This window comes from Amphimedon queenslandica, unplaced genomic scaffold, assembly GCF_000090795.2.
Source record: "Amphimedon queenslandica unplaced genomic scaffold, v1.1 AMPQUscaffold_13520, whole genome shotgun sequence".
Classification (NCBI taxonomy): domain Eukaryota; kingdom Metazoa; phylum Porifera; class Demospongiae; order Haplosclerida; family Niphatidae; genus Amphimedon; species Amphimedon queenslandica.
Window position 1 is genome coordinate 108,268 of NW_003546244.1, and position 23,385 is coordinate 131,652.

At 36.8% G+C, this 23,385-nt stretch overlaps 3 protein-coding genes and 1 long non-coding RNA gene across 4 annotated transcripts; 2 read left to right on the top strand and 2 right to left on the bottom strand.

The window, feature by feature from the left end:
• Positions 1–29: 29 nt before the first annotated feature.
• On the bottom strand, positions 30–5,937 carry LOC100631598 (uncharacterized oxidoreductase YajO-like). The gene is made up of 8 exons (XM_003382618.3): positions 5,810–5,937; positions 5,538–5,720; positions 5,373–5,492; positions 2,667–2,840; positions 1,543–1,640; positions 1,266–1,453; positions 974–1,110; positions 30–251 (listed from the first exon to the last, which is right to left on the bottom strand). The coding sequence occupies exons 1-8, from the start codon at positions 5,918–5,920 to the stop codon at positions 162–164; spliced, it is 1,101 nt and encodes a 366-aa protein (XP_003382666.2). The 5' UTR covers positions 5,921–5,937; the 3' UTR covers positions 30–161.
• LOC105312287 (mediator of RNA polymerase II transcription subunit 4-like) lies at positions 5,933–17,225 on the bottom strand. The gene is made up of 8 exons (XM_019994893.1): positions 17,081–17,225; positions 16,843–16,939; positions 16,352–16,406; positions 15,021–15,136; positions 14,737–14,794; positions 14,589–14,675; positions 6,967–7,101; positions 5,933–6,169 (listed from the first exon to the last, which is right to left on the bottom strand). Exons 1-8 carry the CDS (start codon positions 17,146–17,148, stop codon positions 6,042–6,044), a joined length of 744 nt encoding a protein of 247 aa, XP_019850452.1. The 5' UTR covers positions 17,149–17,225; the 3' UTR covers positions 5,933–6,041.
• Positions 13,395–13,630, top strand: LOC105312283 (uncharacterized). Its single transcript, XR_002184520.1, has 2 exons — positions 13,395–13,453; positions 13,586–13,630. It is a non-coding gene; the product is annotated as an uncharacterized LOC105312283 (long non-coding RNA).
• Positions 17,226–17,382: 157 nt separating the features above from the next.
• LOC100631725 (histone deacetylase complex subunit SAP130-like) lies at positions 17,383–23,217 on the top strand. The gene is made up of 13 exons (XM_019994872.1): positions 17,383–17,914; positions 17,966–18,215; positions 18,523–19,062; positions 19,119–19,278; positions 19,811–19,869; positions 19,931–20,300; positions 20,350–20,424; positions 20,480–20,590; positions 20,696–20,985; positions 21,155–21,258; positions 22,394–22,528; positions 22,589–22,654; positions 22,781–23,217. Exons 1-13 carry the CDS (start codon positions 17,888–17,890, stop codon positions 22,898–22,900), a joined length of 2,307 nt encoding a protein of 768 aa, XP_019850431.1. The 5' UTR covers positions 17,383–17,887; the 3' UTR covers positions 22,901–23,217.
• Positions 23,218–23,385: the final 168 nt, after the last annotated feature.

The following is a 23,385-nucleotide window of genomic DNA, read 5'->3' on the forward strand; positions in this document are numbered from 1 at the left end:
TTTATCACACCCTTTTTCACATTTGTTCACACCTTTAAAAACCTTGTTCATACTAGTGAAAAATAGCACTGATGATATTAATTTTTCTTTTTACATATAAAGTCAATATAATATATGAAGTTAAATATATTTATCTATGCAGCAAGTAAAAACAACAGTGTTTAGTTTCTTTCTCTTCCTTTCTGTAGTCTGAACACCATCTCATAGGGATATGGTAATGTCTCATTACTCAGCGTAGTCAACAGACTCACCTAAAGATTGATGCATTATAATAAAAAGAAATTAAAACATAGAAATTAGAATGAGCTGAAGTCTTTTAACTGAAGTCTTTTACACAGAGGATTACAATGAATGATCTTGTTAATGATACAATTATAGCATTTTAAAGTGTCAAATTATATCTTGAATAAGATGTTAAATGATGTAAATATACTGAATAGGAGGATGATGATTCAGTTTAAGGAGCTAATATGTTATGACCCAATCACTCTTGTGTTATATCATTCAATAGCAAATCATGCAATAGCTGATGTCTATAAATGGGAATGGAGCATCCAGTAGAATCAAACAAACTCTTTAACTAAGTTAATAACATCCAATAAACAATACAAACTGGACACCCACAAACAGAGACACACACACACACACACTAATACATACATTAGTAAACAGTATGTACATGTATTAAACTGCCCAACAGTACGTTCATGTATTGAACTGCCCAACAGTACGTTCATGTATTAAACTGCCCAACAGTACAGTGTCATATTATTCCAAGAGAGCAGCTGCTACTGTTGTTACTGTGGTCAGACGAACTCTCAGTAATGCTACCCAGTATTTACTATACCAGATCCATTATCAAATCTCTTCACTGCATTGGCTGCTCAAATACTATTTTTATTAATCACTGCTTGTCAACAAAAGCCTTTTATCAACATTCTCCCTCTTTCTCTTTTCTTAAGTCAATACTTGCCTCCTCTGGATCAAGCTTCAGTTGTGCTGCCTTCAAGTTGTCCTGGAGTTGAGAGACAGTCCTTGCTCCAATTACAACCGAGGACACAGCTGGCTGATGTAACAACCAAGCAATAGCTACTTGAGCAACACTAGCATCTAAAAAAAAAAGAAAGATAATAGAAAAATTATAATAATGGAGAATTCTTTCCTAGCCATTTTGATGAAATTTGGCCAAAAACCCTGTAAGATATATAAATATACATTGAAAACAAGTCTTAATATTGCTTTGACTAGGAGTGTGGGTTAGTTACCATGTTTAGTAGCTATTTCTCTCATAGCTTTAATGAGTTCCCAGTACTCATCTTTATCAGCATACTGTGTCAATGACGGGTGGGACTGATTGGAACGAGACTTCTTATCAGCTTCAACCCACGCAATACGTGAGCTTTTAGGATCATCAGGAACAACACCACGCTCATACTTACCAGTGAGGAGACCCCTGCAATTAAAGCATCATTATGTAATAGTCTCATTTTGCAGCAAGCCTATTATACTGAGGGAGTGCTACATGTATGCAAATATCCTTACCCTTTTAGAGGACTCCATGGCAACATGGCCACACCTTCCCGTTTGCATACTTCCAATAGCTCCCATTCAGTAGATCTACACAATAAACTGTATTGGGCCTGAGAGAGAGAGGGGGGAGGGAGAGAGAGGAGAGAGAGAGAGAGAGAGAGAGAGAGAGAGAGAGTAGAAAAGAGAATAGTAGGAAAGAGAGAGAAAGAGCATGCATGTACAGAATAAATAGACATAAATATTTACATTTTTCTACAATAGTAAATTACATATGCAACCAATGATGGTAATGATGGCATAAATTAAACCATCATAAATGCATATCAATCCTGTACTATCAGCCTATGATACAGTACATAGTGGTAATGCTATGACTACAATAAAGAATTCCTGGCTAATTATTTCCTGGCATCGCCTAACTCAACTATCAAGAGACACCTGATACAAAGAGAAGTAGACAGGGTGTGACTCAATGAAATGCAAATTGAGTAGTTAACAAGCATGTGCATGTACATCACTACATTCTATAAATTTGTATGCTAACGTGTGGGTTTGCAAAAGTCAGACAGAAAGTCTACATTCTGTTCATAACTGATCTTATTGTTTTATATGCATTTTGTAAATATGCTGCATTTTGAAGCTACTGCACTCAAACAAGTTATTCACAGCTCCCACACAAGCACACACACAGTCCAGAGACATAAACAATGACTATTATATTACACTGAGTGCTATAGTTGAACTATGTACTATGTAGAAGAATTTAGCAGCTAATATTTAATACTATAAACTGGATGCTACATAGTCTAGTCTTAGACTAAGTCTAGTATGAACATTAATCTATAGATTATTGAGTCTGGACTGAATGACTCTTCCTTGGACTGCAATAACTGATAGTGGGATCAAAGGGAGCCAGTCCTTAATAGATTAGGTACTGTATGATATGATACACACTCTGGGTGTGCTTACAAACAGGACACACTCCATGATCTCAGTTAGTCTTGCATTACATAATCTAATTGACTCAGCATACATATACATCATGCATCATCAAACGCAGTGAGGTTGTATATAATTAAAGTGTATATAAAAAGCTTTTTAAATCCGGTAATGTGCATTATGTGTAGATGCATTACCTGGTTACTAATGATCTGGTTGAGTCCAAGGTATTTTGAAGTATCAATGATCTTTTGGAACTGCCAGCCAGTCACATTACTCACTCCAATGTAGTGAACCTTTCCCATCTTCACAAGGTCATTGAGAGCTCTTAGTGTCTCCTCTAAAGGCGTACCATCATCCCAACAATGTATCTATCAATAATAGAAAATACTTCATTTCATTAATGCACCTTTAAAACAATTCTTTGGCCTCTATAAACACAATGTGCATACTCAAATTAAATACAAATACATTAATGAGTTTTTATGCATAATTACATCATTTAATTACTATTCCATGTACATGTAATACAACAATTCCTTGCTGGCTAATGATTATATTGAAATGAAATCCATACAGGAAGATCACGCCTAGAGTATATGCTACATTGTATGTGCAAGTATAAATGTACATGTATATATACTCTATACTTTATGCTACATACAAGTATACAAATATGTATACATACTCTGTACTCTATCTTGGCCTTAATTCAATTTTCTCACTATTTGATTTATTATAGACCATTGATAAAATGCACTGGTAGTCACTACACTGAGTCAGTCAGTCTGCCTAACACAATAGCATCACTAATCATCATTCACTGTCACTCATAGGCTTGGTCACTGTATAAGATTAAACACTATAATTTCAAGTAGAAAGCTACTTCCTGATTCACACAATATAAGGAATATTATAAGGACATGTTGGGGTAATATAATATCACCAGAATTACACAATTAGCACATGACTATACACTAACATCATCAGACCTTATAAACAAACAAATATTATATTACTAGCGCATATAAGTACTATGGAATAGTCACAGTATGCATCTAAGTGGCTATACAAGGTAGCTGATACTAAAAGTACTGGTTCCACTAATTATTATAACATAATGCAGTTAATAATGATTTAATATTTGATTATGTTCATTCAGACATTGTCTAATGCAATACAACCATGAGTTCTTAGCCAAAATGCTCATAACTCAAAAATTATTCATCGGAATCCACTCAAACTTTCTACATAGCATAAGGGCACCAATATGTATCAGAAAATGTAATAAAAATGGGGGGTCATTTTGGAGCCATTTTTCGGAAAAAAGCATGGGCTATAGCCTTGGGTACTTTTCAAAAATTGGCCCATTTCTTAAAATGGCCATAACTTGAAAAATTGAAGTCGGAATCCACTCAAACTTTCTACATAGCATAAGGGCACCAATATGTATCAGAAAATGTAATAAAAATGGGGGGTCATTTCGGAGCCATTTTTCAAGTAATGGCTATGGGCAACAATAGCCTTCAATCTTTGAAACACCAAAACTTCTGTGATACTTTTATAAGTCTTAGTGCTATGTTCCAGAAAATTCTGATGAAAAGTTTTAGCATGTGATGAAATCAACCAAAACAACTTCTCTTTATCAAATATATAGACTTATAGGAACAAGTCCTTCTCTCTTATATAGTTATTACCTTAGTCATGACTAACAATATAAACAAAGAATGCTATAACATTATTAACAGTGGACACAGGACGCAAAGAATGCTGTAATTATAATAGCACAAGATTTCATAATTAAATATATCACAATTCCCTGGACCCATAATAGGATCAAGACAGAAAACAGACTCACAACATAAAGAACTAATGAACTACTGTTGAGATTAGACCAATAGAGAGTGACACATGCCAGGAATAACAGAGACACACTGTCTTGAGACATTGGGATTACTATATATGGACAATTGTGAGTGAAATGTGTGCATAGGATGATGTGTAGTGAAAGAAATCTGCAGCTGGGATGCTTTTATTAAAAATGTATTTCATGTATTTAGACACACAAGTGGGAATTAAAGTACAATATTATATTGGGGATGTAGTTTTAGGATTTGCCAATACTACTATTACTGAATCATTCTAAGTAATAACATTCTGGCTTCTATACCCACCTAATGACTCAAAGGTTGTCTATACACTTACATGAATACATTGTGCTGTATAGCATAATACACTGAATAGGTTCAAAGCAGCCATTAATATGCAGGAGTGCACATGTGTATATAGAGTTACCGCTCAATAAGGTTTCTGGTCTGGCCACTAAAAATGCATTTTTTCAATTTGAAAACCACTTAATACACACAACTAATGAGTGTACAAACTACAGTAAGTGTCAGTGCCAGAAATAGTAACGGGAAGAATATAACATGTCAGCAAATTTACTGTAGATTGACGTGAAGGCACACTAATAGCTGATAACGGGTACGTTTAAGGGCAGGTCTTGTTGTTTATGCATATAAAGTCCAGCTCAGCATTGTGCAACGTGTATTAGTGGGAAGTGATCCTTATCAACAACATACCATGTACATTGCAAATAGCCCTCTCCCTCTCTCCTTCTATAATGAGCCTCAATGTTACAACTAATAAAACTAGTTCACAATTTAAAAATTTGTGATATTACCTTTTGGCCTCACACAAAACACAAACACACAAATTAAAAGAAGTTTGCCATATACTTATTAATAATATAAAATATTGATATTATCTCTCCACTTCAGTAAGATGAGCAGGATTGTGGTTAGGATCAATATCAAAAAACCTCCCATTAGATGAAACAATATACATGTAAGTCAATTTTAAGCTCACGTCAAATAAGAAATAATGATGGAACTACTTGTTACCTGGTACAGATCAATGTAATCCGTTCTAAGTCGATGAAGACTTTGCTCGACTGCTAGCAAAACGTGATGTCTTGATAGTCCCCGACAATTTGGATCATCTTTATCCATTGGGCCCCATAACTAACCCAATAAATGATACATGAGTACAATCACATGTGCACGTACTTTAGTTGCAATTATCATTTTCGATCGAACGTCGGGTCTTTTCACTAACCAGTTGCCAATGATTGATTCGGAGACTCCAAATTGATATACGTCGGCAGTGTCGATGAAATTACCACCTGCTTGAACAAATGCATCCAACAGAGAGTGGGCAGTGGGTTCATCACACTGCCCAGGGCGTGAAGACTATACAAAAATAAAAAGATACACTAATGGGGAAAAGGAGGGTCCACCTCTCTTAGGCTAGATTGACCTCCTTTATAATGTCCACTTACTTCTAAAGCACCAAACGTCATTGTCCCAAGACATATGGTGGACACTCTGAGCCCACTATTCCCAAGATAGCGATATGGTAGTTGTATATCATCGCGAGTTGCATCAGCCATTGTGTTCAAGAGTTGTGATTTAGTCAAATCTCCACCCAAAAAATTTAATATTAAATTTTTACAAGTGTCTATTATTCATGATCATGAAATAAAAGTGCACATGTCTACCTAGCTAAACAATTTACATTCCTTCATCAGATGATGAGAGTGAAGTATCTTCAGACATTGGTTCCTGGTCTAGGACACTGTTAGGCTGCTGCTGCTGGTCTTTAATGACTGCATTTGACTGATTGTTGTTTTGATTCATTCCTAAGTTGAAATTAATTTTAACTTTTAGATATAAACAAATTGTTTTTCCAAAGTAATAAGTAATAAAAGTAGATCTTATACAAACTCATGTACAAATGCATAAAAAACAACAATAAGATTATTATGATTAAAAATAATATAGAATGTAGAGATAAACCAAGCATGTAAAACATGGGAAAAGTTCAAAAAGAGAAGAAAGACTCATAAGCACAGTGCACAGTGTTTCTCCAGTTATCCACATCATAAATCCAGCAATAGAGCTAATTCTTGTAATCAGTATAACGCTGTTTCAAGTAGCTACGCTGTTTCAAGTAGCTTTCAGTACTGCTAGAGCTGCCTCGAGTGCAGCACGGGAGAACTAGGCGAACCAGGCGGCCAGATTTGAGCTTGTTTGTCGCTCATCACAGGCTGTTTTCTGGGGCTGCTTCTTATGGAGCCTCGCTGTAGTTCCTTGAGCTAGTGGATTCTGTTCTTGGGACTGGCCGTTTCTCTGGTCCTTTCTCGAAAACGTTGACAGTGTACAGGACGCCAGCGAAAGGAGAGAAAAGTGTACTGACGCACATATCAAATCTAGTGTAAGCCACCTTGGCTACTCGTTTGACTTGAGATCCTTTCATAGCTGCTGCAATATAGTGATAGTCTCTTTTGGCTAAAGAAGTTTGAACTTGAAGCTTAAACTGTTGCTTCTCCAGGCAGCATGCCCAGAATTTATAATGATAATCCGCCCACGTATACTTTTGCGGTCGTGCGCTTTGTTATAAGTGTTACTAAAAATAGCTCAATGAATAATTACCTACCAATGCTAGATCCACCAATGGCTGGCTTAGAGTCTCCTGGAGGATCATCAGGTGTTAATTTGCCACTGGTACTCAGCCTGCACAATATACCAGCCCTCATCTCAGTATCCTGTGGATAAGGACGACGTGGATCACCTATAGTTATAACAAAATAACTAACATTTTGACCATTGAAAATAATAGTTAAGTAATTATTTAAGATGAACAATTGCAAAACACATACAATCATAGATATTATAGACTACGTAATGTACAGTCCCAATTGGCGGCTCTTCAAAGTCACTTAAAATACTTGTGTTTCTATGTAAACCAGCTGTGTTAGCATAACACCATTGAACTTATAACAAAACGAACAATAGAAAACCTCACAAGAAATACTACAGCATGTACCCATAATCTAGTTAAGATGTTGACAGGATAAGCTAGAGACACCAGCGAGTCTGGAGATCTGACTAACGACTCCTCAGGAATTATCCCTGGAGCAGAAAGAGTCATAGTTCAAACAGTTATTCTTTCCAGTTGTTATAAGAGCAAATTGATATAGCACTGTGACTCCACACAGTTAGATTTTCTGACTATTTACTTCAAAAAAAATTAATAACAGTAACTGCTTGTTTGAGTCTTTATTTCATTAATAATCCTAAGAGACTATCATATTTCACCTCTACAATGCATAGTTGGTATACTCCTCCTACCATTAGATAAGGCCAATCAATTCATGAATTCAGGCTAGTTGCATACCAAAACCCACCTCTACTCCATTCACATGGCCATTGTGTGTGCATTTTTGGCTTAACCCTTCACTGATCAATGACCATATAAAGTCCTAATGTGTGGACATGAATGTAAATACACGGTACACATTTGGTGCATGCCAACCATAAACTAGTCCATTCCACAACAAAAATATTATGTCCAAGGAATGGAAGCCACTGCACATACTAGTGATAACACTGCCCACTCAAAGTTTGACCTGTCAGGCAAGCACAGATTCATCATTTCCTCTTGCACACATATACACTGCACCATCAGCTTCCTATGAGCAATAAAAACATGCTGACTGTCAGCCATTTAAAGGGGATTCTTATTTCAGCATAACAGTGCTGTGTATTGCTGCCCAGAACGAGCATTCCATGATCCTTTTCAATGTGATGCCAACATTTAAAACTTCAACTTGTTCTATAAAATGACACCATATTATACTGTAAATTAGGCATATGATAACTGTGGAATGAAACGTTTGCCTTGCCATATAAATCATCATTCTTGGTCAAACTTCCTCAGGAATTTAATAAAGCACAATTAAAGAGAAGAAGGTTTGGCATAATTATTATGTTAGTAGCCAAACTTCATTCTCATTTATCATTTGATAGTGAACTGATTTGATAGCGATAATACAATTAGCCAGATCTACTATTTATTACAACTGTTAGGCTGAATTATAACGCATGACATCACAAGGTGGTAGCAATGGATTGTAATGATGATGCTGTGTTTTGTTAAAGTGCCGCACCCAAAATAAAAAGATGATGAGACAACCAATTCTCAGAAGCAGATACAAGTACAAGTAAAATGGTGTTAAACTACAAGACTGGCTAATGCACCACCTGCCAGAAATGTGCTGCACTTTAACAATTAACATACTGAGCATAACTACAAATGAGAATGTCATTATCAAACGGAATCGAAGTAACAATGAAGACTCTGAAATGACAGGAAAGAGATAAGATAGATACATTATACCTTATAATATAATAGTATATAGCATAGTATAATATTATAGGTAGTCCCAGGTCACTGCTAATAGACTTTGGAATGATGAGAGTCATTCAGAACATGTCAAGGAAGAGAACAAAGGGTAAACATTCAAACATATTACCTTATAACAAGAGGAAAGAGAACAACACATCATTGTTTATTATTGTACCCAGCCCTACTTGATAGGCAACACAAACAACAGGTTCAATTGCTGGACTGAAACTAAACCAGTCCTAATACAGACACAATTAACATTGCTTATTCTATTATACAGGATATCCCCTATCTCTGCATGTGTCTGTGCGTGTGCGTGTGCATGCTTATACTTATGTTTATGGATGATCATCATTTGATGTTTGGGTATACTTTTATGTACACATGCATGTCTATGTCCCTCTATCAACTATTCCTAGTGCCATAGGCTATGTACATACCCTATATATATGTGTGTGTGTGTGAATTTATATGATTGTTTATTTGTTATCAATATAAGGTTTGTCTTAGTCTACAATCTTTGATTATGTACCACAACAAGGATGTTTACTGGAGGAATAATAAGTGGAAGGTGTTAGTTACAATTAAGGCACACAACACTGAAAGGTCAGTTGTAGGTGACACATGTACACCCTCCTATTACCCACATGATGACCACACCAATGTACTACTACAATACAAACAAATGTTAGTAGGTCTTTTCCCTTAACAAGCCAATTCAGCATTGTTGTATCAACTAAAGGGAAAATCTAAAAATAGAACTATAGTTCACTTTTATTGAAATTAACAAGCAATTTAAAGATCCCCCAAATTATACACTATATAGTATTAACAGTGTACATATACACACAGTAAAAAAGTCAATTAACTAAAATGAACTTAACAAGGAATCTGTTACACTCTCTGTGAAAAAATGAAGTAAGTGTCCATTCCCTGAATGCTTACAGTATAAGATCAACCTGCTTATAATGCACAACTGTACTAAGATAGGCAACATGCCATGTATGCATTTTAATGCAGTAATGTAGCCCCATCAGTTGGCGTAGCATCTGCCACTAGGGAATATTGGGCCAGAGCACATGACATTCTTTGACTAGCTGTTAAATTCCCTAGACCAAATGCACATCAATTGAAGAAATGATTTTAAACTAACTGAGAAATAACATGCATAACAGAGACAAAGAGGCGGTGGGCAGCTATTGAATACAAGCAAATGTCATCATATGATCAAAGCAGTCATGCAAGATCAGGTATAACAAAATAAACATGTTGTTTACTGGAAATATTGAACATAGAGACCCATTACAGTGTAGCCTCTATATAATGTATAAGAAAGTTGTCTGTTATACAGAGGTGCCCTTTATGGGGAGATAGGGAATGTAATTGGTACACTAGGTGCTGTCCATTACATGGAGGTGTCAGCTATAGAGAGTGTCTGTTAAGAAAGGCAATACTGTAGCCAGATTGGGATGAGGGAAGGTAAGGGAAGGTGTGAGAAAGATATGAAAAGAATGAAGGAGAGAAAAGGAGAGAGAGAGAGAGAGAGAGAGATGAAAGGAACATGAGAAGTAGCATCATAATTTAATAATGAGCATACAATACACTTCAACAATCATCATCACAATTCCTTTATATGGCTCTCCTAGTCTTTGTCACTAATTTACAAAAGGAGGTAAACATATTTACCTTCAAGTAATCAGACGGCTAACACGATTTTAATGGATTGTATATCAACAAATACTCGGAATCACATTAAAAATATAATTCATGTTATCCATACAAGGACGTAAAGGAAGGTTTTCATGGCTCAATGAATAGCTGCTATGATACAAATTCGATGCAGTTTGGAATGTAACAGAGGCTTAACTGCAATACCATATATGGTAAGGTTGAGAAGAAGTGGGCAGCATGGAAATGGGAATTATGTTGTTGTGTGTCAATGAAGCATCAGTTTAATGAACACGTGTCACCACTCTTGGTGTCACTTATACACAATAACAATCTCTCCATTCATTTATAGTGATAAACAAACACCCACACATTTAATTAACTAATCACTTGCTACACATGAAGAGATTGACTTTCAAAATAAGAATTGGGACTAAAAGCACATCAATATGCTACAATAATATGCTACTGTATTGTATCAATCATTTCTATTATCAAGCTACCAGGTTATGTATACTGGCACATTCTTCTTTAGCTTCTGGACATGAATAACGATAAATGTCTGATTCTGTTATTACAATGAAAATATCAACTGTCTGACCTTAAGTGTACATGTACCTTATATAATGTAAAAATGCCCCCTGGGTCTGCCCCAAAACTATTATGAGAGAATTAAAAATTGTTATTATATAATTATTTTCTAATACACGTTATATAGAAAGTTTGAGATGATTCCAAATTCCAATTAAATTTGGATTCATCATTCCAGTTACCTAATATAATAGGAACAGTAAAAATTTCCCAGTAGTAATGCCATGTCTGCTTATACCGTATATGAGGAAATTTGTGGTAGAAAATTTTTGTGTTTCAAAATCATGCTGTGATTTAATTTTGTCATGCATTATTGAATGTGGCATGTAATTATTATATGCATGATCTAATTTTTGCAAAATTCTAATTTAGTAAAATTACAGTACAAATTTCCAGATAGATGGTACTAGGCGGTAACAGGTTCATTGCACTAATACAGTAACTTGGTCACAACCGATGCAGAATTAAATTTTAAGGAATGAGCTAATCAAGTGGTAATTAACATTAACATTAAAACAACAGCATAGGAGGGACAATATAGTTAGTAGTTCCTGTTATCATAATACGTAACCTCATGTAAAATGGCCACATGCAATTCTGGTGACTGTTCATTCAATGAAGAACAAGACAGAGAAGCAGCACAACCCATAAATGAAGAAGAAGAAGAGCCAGAGTTCATTGATCCAGTTCCTAAGGAATATGAGTGTCCAGTATGTCTTCATGTCCTAAGAGAGCCACACATTGTCTCCTGCTGTGGTGTCAAAGTGTGTGGCCCTTGCATCACACGTCTACAATACTCTGACCAGCCTTGCCCGATATGCCGTCAGCCATTCAATAATATAATGCTAGAGAAAGAGCTAGAGCGTAAGATATTGGGACTAAGAGTTCACTGCATACACTACAATAAGGGATGTGAGTGGGAGGGGGAGTTACGTAACATGTACAAGCACATTGATGTTGAGAAAGGTGCTTGTGGGTATGTTAAAGTCAAATGCCCATTCGGTTGTCCAGGATCCTACCAGCGGAGGGAAACAAAGGATCACGAATCAATATGCACTAATCTACCACCAGAGCTTCAAATAAAGAGGACGATGAGAGTCACTGAGGAGTTCAAGGAAGAGTTCCATGCCACACTGGCTCAGTTTAATGAGCTTTGCAAGTCAGAGAGTGCACACATTGAGGAGCTAGTGACCCAGTGTAAAGGAGGAGCCCAGAAACTGGAGCATGTCTTGGAGTCTGTCAATCTGAAACAAATTGAAGTTGATAAAGCTACTACTGAGATTATCAGTAAGCTCCAGACAACCTTCTTTATCGAGCAGCAGGAGAAGCTACGACAGATCTTTGAAGATATGCTTGCTAAGGAAAGAGAAGAGCAGAGGGAGAAACTACAAGAACTGAGGAAAGAGCATGAGATAGAACTGGCAAAAACAAAGAGTCAAATTGAAAATGAGAAGAAGGAGCAAATGAAAGAACTACAGAGAGAATACCAAGAAGAGTCCAGACAGCAAATGATTACGTTAATGAATGGCCTACGAGCTGAGTTTACTCAAAATATGGCTGAACAGAGAAAGAAGTGCAACAAAGAGCACCAACAACAAATGGAAGATATGAAAAAAGAATTCGAAAAGAGAGAGAAAGAAAGATTGGAAGCTCTCAAGAAGCAATACGACACAGAGCACCAGAAGCAATTGATTGAGCTGAGGAAATACTACGAGAAAGAGCTAAAAGAGAAATATGAAGAGGAGGTCAAAGAGCAGATGCAAAAGCTGGAGATTGAGTACCACAACCAGAGGGAAAGACAAATGGACACACTACAGAAGCAATACTACACTGACAGGGAGCAACAGCTAGCCAGCCTCAAGGAGCAGTATGAAGTCAGCAGGCATAGACTAGCAACAGAAATGAAGCAATTGTATGAGAGAGAGCACCAGATCAGAATGAAGGAATGCAAGGAGCAGTGCATCAATGAACATGAGAGAATGAAGGAGGAGTATCATATACAGTCACAGGATCAGCTGAAAGAAGTCAGAGAATTGTTTGGAGCTGAAAAAGAAAAGCAAATGGAAGAGTTCAAGGGTTCATTGATTGCTGAGAAGGAAAAGTTAAAAAAGAGTTTTGAAAAGGAAATGGAGAGACTAAAACGAAGACCACCTCCACCTCAGGCTCACAGAACTAGTTTAGATATAGTTCCACAGGCTCCATTTTCACCTGTAAGTTACTAAATACATTTGTACATTACTTAAGAGTTTTGAAAAGGAAATTGAGGGACTAAAACGAAGACCACCTCCACCTCAGGCTCACAGAACTAGTTTAGATATAGCTCCACAGACTCCATTTTCACCTGTAAGTTACTAAATACATTTGTACATTACTTAAGAGTTTTGAAAAGGAAATCGAGGGACTAAAACGAAAACCACCTCCACCTCAGGCTCACAGAACTAGTTTAGATATAGCTCCACAGGCTCCATTTTCACCTGTAAGTTACTAAATACATTTGTACATTACTTATGCTGAATCTCTTGTGCATAAAAAGAACATACATTATTAGATCCAGTTCACATTATTTGAATTTTGATATAACTACATGTACATTTAATTTTTATTCCAGGTCGTGTTTTGTGAAAGGCCTAGGGAAGAACAAGATATCAAAAAACCTTTTGTTGGCAGAGCCTCTTCACAGCAATCCCAATATGACAACAAAAAGCTAATCATTAAAAATATTTCAGTGTTTGAAACTGAAAAAAACATCACTCTATCAATTGCAGATATTTTGCAGTTAGATGCAATAAATGATTTCACACTTGAGCTCAAATCCTGTGTTGCTGTATTGACCTTCACTAATTCCAAAACTGACAAAGGTAATAAAAACATTATATATGAGTTTACACTTGTTTGATCTATCACTACAGAAATGAATGATATCACTACAAATCTAATGAAGTATGCTTTTACTGCAGAAAGATGTGAACACAATCACAGCATTGTTATTACTGGGATCAGATCACCATATGGTACTGAAGCCAAACTAACAGAATATTTTAATGATCATATAAGACGTCCTGTTGTCAAAAAAGTTAAAATATTAGACAAAAATCCAATATGGCTTGCTAAAGTAACTTTTAAAGATCATTCAGGTACTAGAGTATCATTATTAGTATATTTGTATTTATTTTTTGCTTCTACAGTGATACCACCAATCATGGCAGCAAAACATGAAGCACTAGGCCCAAGGCTTTTCCTTAGGATAAAGGAATGTTCAGTGTTTGATGCCCTGGGTATATCAAGTGATCTTGATGAAATCAGTGAAAAGGAGTGGATAAAACCACAAAATTGCCGTCAATCTTGAGCTTGATAACATACTAATTTACTCTTGATAATGAGTGTTAGTATAACTTTAGTTTATACAATTGGTACATAAGAAGTTAGAAAAACTATACAGTCTATCAGCTCTTGGTATATGCTATCACTAATTCACAAAACAGCTATTGGTACATAACTTTTAATCCTTTAATTGCTACCAAGAGCACATTTTGTCGCTATTAATCCTAAACCTATTGATAGGCTACAATCACTAGTACTACATGCTACATTCATTCTGTTTTGTAACTCACTTGGTTGCCAGCCAACAGGTGAGACAGCAGTACTGGCTTGACTGATCTTGTGTGCATAATGAATGAGTTTCTCTGGTGACACTGCCCCTAATATAAATAATATTAATTATGGTGATTAACCGAGTACGCTACATATCATCTTTCTTACCTTGCTGTGCTTTCTCAATTGAGTCCAACTTCTGTTTTCCCTGATGCACTGTCAACTCCTGATTAGTAAAAATAGCAGCAATAATAATTATTATATCTTTAGTAGTGTTATGATTGTTAATTTTTTTATTGCTGATGGGGTTTTCCCTTCTCTTTTCTCTACCCTTGAGTTTGTGTTATACCACAAAAGTTAATAAAAACATCAATAATACAAAACCATACTCAATTATAGTCAAATAGTCAATACCTCTAATTTTCACTAGTTTTAATTTTTTTTTGTCTTACCAGTAGTTTCTCAGCATCATAAAGTCTATTCTGAAGGTCCTCAAGGTCATTCTTACGCATGTCAATCTGATTCTCAAACCAATCAATATCACGCTGCCTCCCTCTCATCTGTATAGCTAATAAATATAATAATAAATAATAATAATAATAATAACAAGAAGTTTTGTTTTAGTGTTATTATAGCTTTGTGGGTTTTTCTCTTTTCATTATAGTAAAAACATTTTTTAAATTGCTCTACAATTTGATGGACCATATATTACATGGTACCGCCTGGTATTTATCAAAAAAGGCTAGGAAAGAATTCTCATATTTTTCTAATGCATATATACATGTTCAGGGTTCTGCCTAGAAAAAAATTAAAGGTGGTTGGAGAATAATATTGTTTCTTTTATTATTCATATACACCATACTAGTAGACTACAATATCATGCTTTATGTGTGGTTGTTAATATTAATTGCATGGTTGGTCTAAGTGATAAACTGGTTGGTCTAAGTGATAAACTGGTTGGTTCATTTGTTGAGGTGGTTGTCTCGACCACCCCTGACCACCATAGGCAGAGCTATGCACATCCTTTTGTTGTGCTGATTCCAATATTTTTATAAATTTTCAAAGCTGTTAAAAATTCAAACAAAAGACCCTGTAGGCTGTAGTATAGGGTAATTCTTCAAAAATGGCTAGAAGAGAATTCTCAGTTTTATAAATTTTTTTCTGATACATATACAGTCAAACCTGCTATTGTGGACAGTCTAAAATAAGGACACCTCTATAATCAGGATAGGTAGTATCAGTCCCAATACAATATAAATGTGTATTAATGAACCTCTGAAATAAGGACACCTCCTTAATAAGGACAGTTTTATTGGGTCCCAAGGTGTCCGGAATAGACAGGTTTGACTGTATATACATGCAAATATGCTGTGTAAAAATTTTGAACGAGTACTAATCAAAATTAGATTTTTTATGAATTTTTAAAGTTGCCCCAAAATTTGACAAAAGATCTGTATTATAGTATAGGGTCACTGGCTAAATTTCGCCAAAAATGTAAGGAGAGAATTTTCCATTTTAATAATTTTTTCTGATACATAATTATACATGTACATATGCTATGTAGCAAGTTTTAATCATCACAATTGGATTTTTTATGAATTTTTATGTACTACAGTACATGGTTTTTGGCCAAATTAACAATGGCTATATAAGAGGGACTTCATTTGTATTCCGCTTTCCGATAAAATCTTTTCCTACCATAATTTCTGAATAAAGTTGGATTTAAAATTAGCAAAAAGATTCAAGGATTCAAGTACAGGTTGTATAATGACATACAAAGTACCTGTTTCTACTAGTGCTTGAATCTCTTTATCTCTATCAATCAATTTATCCAGAACCTACAAGAGATGCACATAATAATCATAAAAGGCCACAGAAAGCTCGCAATACATACATGTACATGTAACTACATGCATACTATTGATGTGCATATATGCTATGAGTAGAGGTTCAATTATGCTTTATCTGTGATGCATGCATTTGCTGCTATGATTATGAGGAGATTAATTTATCGAGGAATTTCTTTTGAAAACTGGCACTAATAGAAAAATATCATTCCAATACATTGTGTGCTTGTTTTCCTTCCATTGAGAATGATGTACATCATTGAACTAAAACAATGTAAAGCTATAGTGCAGACAAAGGGTAGCAACTATTCTTATAATAGTTTTTACTAATTAAGTTTAACACAGTAAATTAGTAATTAATATCCTAATATAAATATTAATGATATTAGGAACCAAAAAATAATAGTCCCATAAATTGTGTACATACTCCTGATAATGTCATCTCTCCTGTCTCGCCAGTCTTGGCTGGACCTCCTCCTATACTCACATTGGGCTTGTCAGAATTTATGAGCTCTAAAAGAGTCCTACAAAAATTAATTATCATCAATTAATTTCATTGAGCAATGAATATCATTATATTAATTAGAACAATGCGTGGGCGAGTGGTAACTCCCAACGAGGGGAATAAACATGGGCTGAATGCACGGTTCTAGATCGATACAAACCTGGTTAGTGAGCTAAAGTCGTTGAGTTTGCTGTGTAGCTGTGTCTTTAGTGGCTCGTTGGTCTCCATCTTGTAAGAGTAAACACATTAACACGAGTTGCCGAGTCAGCAGTTCCCAACAGGATGCAATGATTACCCGCCAAAACCACTCTTCAATCCCACCAATCAGAGCCGTCTTTTCTTTCCCGCCCCAAAATTATTTGAAAACCGACCAATCGGATCGCCGCGTTCCCACGTGGCCACGCCCAGTCTAAAATAAACACAGATAACGAGATTACTCGCGTCTTGCATGCAAGCAAGTACATACACAGGAACAGGCGTGGATTGAGAGTGTCCCTATCTTTTGCAGCCACTCTAGAGAGAGAAAAGGAGAGGAGAGAGAAGGATAAAGTGGTAACAGAAGCTATCCTCGTGTCCGAGTCTTTTGAAAGCTTTCTAGTCTGTCTATCCTTCCACGGGAGAGCATTGGACTGTTCGTCTCAAACGAGACAAAGGCATCTACTACAAGCTTTGAAAGGCTACCACCAATTCACAGCGTCCCCTTCCAATTGAAGGACCAGTACTATATCCCGTCCAGGGACTGGCTAGAGGCAGTGATCCAGTCCTGAGAGAAGAGAGACCGAGTCCAGCCCAGCATCTGCCCCTACCTCACTTAGCCAAACAGTTCTGATGTTATGGGTCTACTGTCGGCATAGAAACACAAGCCCACTATCTTTGGACTGGTTAGAGAAAGAAAGAGTGCATTTGTTTCATTGTACAAGACCCCCTAAGCCCAGTGAAGGCCATACAAGCCACTAATATCAACTGGATGACAGACAAAAGTCACAAACTTGAGGTACGTTTCCAATTAATGCCCACCAATACTACACTTGCTTTCATTCAATAGGACCACAGTCCTGCTGCTGTTAAAGTGTCCCGTGGTCACGCCCCCACTCACCAGCACTTACCTACACCTTATTACATATCGGCAGATGCAAACATGTCCCGCCATGCTCCGCCACACCCCCACGCCCCACCGCACATTGGCCCGTATTTCTCACCCTCGTACATGCACCCGTTGACCATTGCAAGTGGCACCGGCCGACCGGTTGCACCAGGGCTCTCTAATGATCTGGGGCCTCCCATTTTCATGCCATGTGAGTTATTGTGTGCCAATGGGGCTGGAGAGAGAGGGAAAGAATGCTTTATGTGTGATAGTTTTGATTAGTATGGGTTTACTCAAAGAGATAATTAGCTCTTGGTTTGAAGTTCAGCCTCTTATTGCACTTAACCTCACTCCTATGGCTTCGCCCTGTTGTTATGTGGTGTCCATAGTGATACTACACTAGTCTGGCTTGCTCTCATTCCTGTTTTACACACCCTCTATAACTTATTGTTTCCATTAATAATCTCTCTCTCTCTCTCTCTCTCTCTCTCTCTCTATCTCTCTCTCTCTTTCTCCAGCTCTTAATCTAGGTACTCCCAATAAACCCAACAAGTCACACAAAACCTCTCAGTCTTCTGTCGTTTCCTCGGGTCATGTCACCCAGTCGCACGACTTGGTCACGTCCCCAGTTGCAATGACGACCAATGAGCTCTTCCCCATGATGTCCTATCCAGTCAAACCTCCTCATTCTGCTCACTCGAGCAACAAGGTACCCAGTGGGTCTCTGAACTCGACAAGAAAGGGAAAGCTTGAAGGCGTGACCAGCAAACAGATGATGGCTGTGAGACAGTCAGATCGTAATACTCCGAGTCCAGTCAACTCGTTATTGACTGGCGGTATGGGAATGAACCCAACTGGTGGTATGGGTCTGAGTCCGTCTCCTGCCGGTATGAACATTAATCTCGTTAAACCGAATCTCGTTAATTCTGAAGTCGTGAGTAGTTATCCTACTCCGCCCGTATCCCATTATATGCATCATTATGGGAGCGTGGCTATGATGGGCGGAGCCAAACAAGACATGAAAGGAATGTATGAGTCCTTGTCTAAGAGTGATGGAGGTAATTAACACATGTCACCTGTACATGTAATTATTATCATTTTAATTATTTGTTAGGTGTGACCGTTATGACACTAGCAAGTGGTATGGGTGGAGGTGCTACCCTTGTGTGTACCGAAGGATTGTCTCCGCCTCTTTCTCATGTGGCCACGCCCTCAACTGTGAGTATGTCATCTTCAACTACTCTAATACCTAGCGAACAGCAAAGACATGAGAGGTATAATGTTTTATTCTTTTATGATGAAATAAAAGCTACTGTATGTATTTACGTGTATTTGCATGAGTTAAAGATTATTATATTTATGTATGTAATTATTCATGTTATTGTATTTATACATGTACATGTACATTAGCATGTGTTACATGTGGTGTGTTTATTTGTTGATATGTATCAGCGTTTTTATGTTACAATTTGTTTAATGCATTTTTGAGTTCATTGTATGTCCTGCATTGAATAAAACTGCATGGTTTTAATTATACACATGTACATGTACATCTGATGGCTGCATGGTACGTGCTACATCTATATGTATATGAAGAGATTTATCTTGTGCATGTACTGTATATAATGTGCATGTGTAATGTAAGCTAACCCCTTTAAAGCTTTAGCATTGAGGCTGGGTGTGTTTATAGATCCTTGTCAAGTGTTTCCTCCTCTTAAGTTATTATAATGTCAAACCAATGCCTCCCTCCCTCTCTTTCTCTCTCTTCCTACCTTTCTTCCTCTCTCTCTCTCTTCCTCTATCCAGATTACAGCCTAGCTCATCATCATTCAACCATTATGAATCTGAAACAGGAGGAGGAGCAAGTGAGTATACACACACACAATTAAAATACTTATCACATTATCACCTTATCACTCACTATAGGAGGGAGCGGAGAGAGTATACCATGGCCCGAAGCAATGAGTAAAACTATCATAATCCCAGCTCCTAATCTAACAGGGAAAGACATTGCTAATCTTACCTCTTCTGCCTCCTCCTCTCCCCTCTCCATTGAGAATAACAAGCAGTCTAATGATGGTCAATGGCCGAGTACCCCGACCGACCCACCTCAACTGGATGAACAGGGAGACGAAGGGATACAGTCCCCGTCCGCCCACGCTAATCATTTTGCTGATTCAAGTACAGCTCATGTTGGGGGTGGGGTTTTTGGGAGTGGTCACGTGACGTCGGTTGGGGTTGCAGGGAGTTCCTCTTCTCCTAGACCCAGTATATTACGTAAGAGGCCGTTAGAAAGGTGAGTGTGGTTTGATTTGTATTAAATTATTTTTGTGCGTGTTCTTTAGGTCGTCTGATTCTCTTGTGTCCCCCTCTTCATCAAACAATAGTGGCCACACCTTCCTCCCTCGACTACCCATAAAGTACTTTTACTGTATAATAGTCTTTGTTATTTTATTTTTATTTTTTCTTCTACAGTTGTTCAGTCAAACCTAATCTCTTGTGTTACGAACATAACAACTTACATGATAATCACATGACCGGCTCGGACATCTCGTCTCCACGTAAACGACCTCGGAAGCAACAACTGTAAGAAACCATCCATTTTAGACCCAATACAATACAATACAATACACTACATGTACACTACATGTACATTATAATTATTGAAGAACATGGCCTCTATTCCTCTAGTGATTCCATTAGTGATGGTTCAGTCCCTAACAGCTCTCAAAGGATCAGTTCAATGATCGCACACGAGAGACTCCCCGGGCCCCTCCCTCTGAAGAACAAGGACTGGAGTAGTCACAGCGAGAGAGGGACAGGAGGAGGAGGGGGAGAGGGTAAATCCTCAGGAAAGGAGACAGAGAAGGTCTACATGTCACAGCTTCGGAGGTCCCAATACCCGATTGGCTATCTCTGCAAGAGATCACACAGATCTGGTTGCAATCACTTTCAACGTCACTCTGACATTAAACTACATGGTGAGAGATTGTACACACTTATACGTATGCATGTACAACTGAATGCCAGCATTATCATTAGTAAAAGGAAAGAGAATATTTAAGTAGAGGGAAAAGAGTATGTACTGTATGTAATACTGTATCAAGGGAGGAATGGAAGCTCTTTATTTATTTGTTTATTCATTAATAGAGGAGTTACCTGTCTCACTACACGAGATGTGCAGCACTAAAGAAATGTGGTTGAGAAGCAGTGGATGGAAATTACAACACGTGAAGTCTCATCTTGATGAAATTGTGAGTGACCTTCTTAGAATACTACAACATTATACCTATATAAACACACACACACACACACATACATACATACAATATGCTCATTGCTATCTCATAATGTCACCACATCCATTACTACTATAATTTTATTATGCATCACTTGTTCTATTACTATAGTGTATCTATTACTATAGTGTATCTATTACTATAGTGTATCTATTACTACGTATCATTTGCCCATTACTACATGTGTACTATAAACCATGTGCCCATTACTATACTATGCATGTAGTAATCTGCCATGTGTTCCATGGCCCACTGTACTACACTGTGCTATGGTTTCCTACAGGATTTTGATATACAAATGTAGTGCTCAGCTTCTTACCATCTCTCATAAGGTGGACTTACATGTACATGTATGTATATGTATCTAGTGCAGAAAGTTTGAGCTGATTCTGATGATATTTTAAAGCTGCTCAAAATTTGACTAAATACCATGGACTATAATAGTACAGGGTATTTTGTCAAAAATGACTAGGAGAGAATTATAGGTTTTTATAATTTTTTTCTGATACATAGCATGTTTTAATGTTGTGTAGCAAGTTTGAGCTGATTTCAATCAAAATTGGATTTTTTACAAATTTTTAAAGTTGCTCCAAAATTTGACAAAATACCCTGTACTATAGCACAGGGTCACTGGTCAAATTTTGCCAGAAATGGCTAGGAAAGAATTTTCCATTTTAATTTTTTTTTCTGATACATATACATGTTCTTAAGTTCTGTAGCAATTAAGTTTGAGCTGATTCCGATCAAAATTGGATTTTTTACGAATTTTTAAAGTTGCTTCAAAATTTGACAAAATACCCTGTACTATAGCACAGGGTCACTGGTCAAATTTTGCCAGAAATGGCTAGGAGAGAATTTTCCATTTTTTTTTCTGATACATATACATGTACATGTTCTTATGCTGGGTAGCAATTAAGTTTGAGCTGCTTCCAATCAAAACTGGATTTTTATGAATTTTTAAAGATGCTCCAAAAGCCATGTTTGTAGTACTGGTCAGCTCATAAAGCCTGCTGTTTAGCTTGCTTAGCATGCTTTGTATGAATTAACCTGCTGACTGTATAGTATGATTTATGGTGATACTTTGCTGTAGGAGAGTGTGGAGAAAGGCGTGTTAGAGCTGATGGTTGAGCTGGAAGAGTCTGGCAAGGAAGTGATGGCATCTTTACCAAACAATAACGGAACCATTACAGAGAGCAATCGCAAGTTCCTTGAAAACCTGATACTTGTAAGAATGAGAGAGAGAGGGTTGATCCTGCACTTTATTAATTGGTGTTAATTCACACAGGGCACTAAAGAGAGGACTAACAGGACACTACTCCATATTCAAGAGACAAGACAAAACTTGTTAAAAGTAACAAACAGAACATTTCATATTTCTTACATGTAACTCAAATCATCTTACACACTGTCTATATTAATCCACTATTCTTTTGATTACATGTACATGTCTGTCTGTATTTTCTTTCTCTTTGTGCAGGTGCTAGATTCAAATGTAAAAGTTGTAGAGATTATGAAAAAATTTGCTCCTGTTATACCGGTATCGCATTCTATAACGTCCACGTCTTTTCTCTCCTTAGAGGACTCACCCACTGACTAACTGTCTCCTTCACATTATTCACAAATTCTCCTCTTCTTCTTCCTCTCCTCATTTCTTCTATCACCCAAAAATTGCACGCAAAGACAGAACAACAGCAACCTTTTATGGAAAAATAAAACAAAATATTTACATGTACAATGATCCCTCACTCTCTCTCTCTCTCTCTCTCCTTCTCTTCATTTTTGATGCCTTTGGTGGCTGACACATGGTTGGTTATTTTTCTCAATAACATTATTATTATTATTATTATTAATATTATTATATAATATAAATTGACACTACTTTGAACACTAAAATTATAACATATTGAATATTTTTATTAAACATACTGGCGGTAGCAATAAAATTGGTAAAATAAGACACTCCAAGTCATACATGTGCATCACCTCATTAGCATTTTGAGGTGCTAGTTAACAGGTGTGAAAATCTATTTCCAGTCAAAAAATTTTAAGCAGATCAATTTTTGAAACCAGTCAGACAGTCAG

What these genes read in the sequence shown, in the direction of transcription:
- LOC100631598 (XM_003382618.3), bottom strand. Translation starts at nt 5,920, where the DNA reads ATGGCTGATGCAACTCGCGATGATATACAACTACCATATCGCTATCTT. An exon ending in AAATGATAATTGCAACTAAA is followed by an intron (nt 5,493 to 5,537) that starts GTACGTGCACAT and finishes TTATTGGGTTAG; the next exon opens with TTATGGGGCCCAATGGATAA. An exon ending in TGAAGCTTGATCCAGAGGAG is followed by an intron (nt 252 to 973) that starts GCAAGTATTGAC and finishes ATCAATCTTTAG; the next exon opens with GTGAGTCTGTTGACTACGCT.
- LOC105312287 (XM_019994893.1), bottom strand. Translation starts at nt 17,148, where the DNA reads ATGGAGACCAACGAGCCACTAAAGACACAGCTACACAGCAAACTCAAC. An exon ending in GAGAGATGACATTATCAGGA is followed by an intron (nt 16,407 to 16,842) that starts GTATGTACACAA and finishes CATCTCTTGTAG; the next exon opens with GTTCTGGATAAATTGATTGA. An exon ending in AATTGAGAAAGCACAGCAAG is followed by an intron (nt 14,676 to 14,736) that starts GTAAGAAAGATG and finishes TATTTATATTAG; the next exon opens with GGGCAGTGTCACCAGAGAAA.
- LOC100631725 (XM_019994872.1), top strand. Translation starts at nt 17,888, where the DNA reads ATGACAGACAAAAGTCACAAACTTGAG. An exon ending in TGAAACAGGAGGAGGAGCAA is followed by an intron (nt 19,870 to 19,930) that starts GTGAGTATACAC and finishes CACTCACTATAG; the next exon opens with GAGGGAGCGGAGAGAGTATA. An exon ending in CTCCCTCGACTACCCATAAA is followed by an intron (nt 20,425 to 20,479) that starts GTACTTTTACTG and finishes TTTCTTCTACAG; the next exon opens with TTGTTCAGTCAAACCTAATC.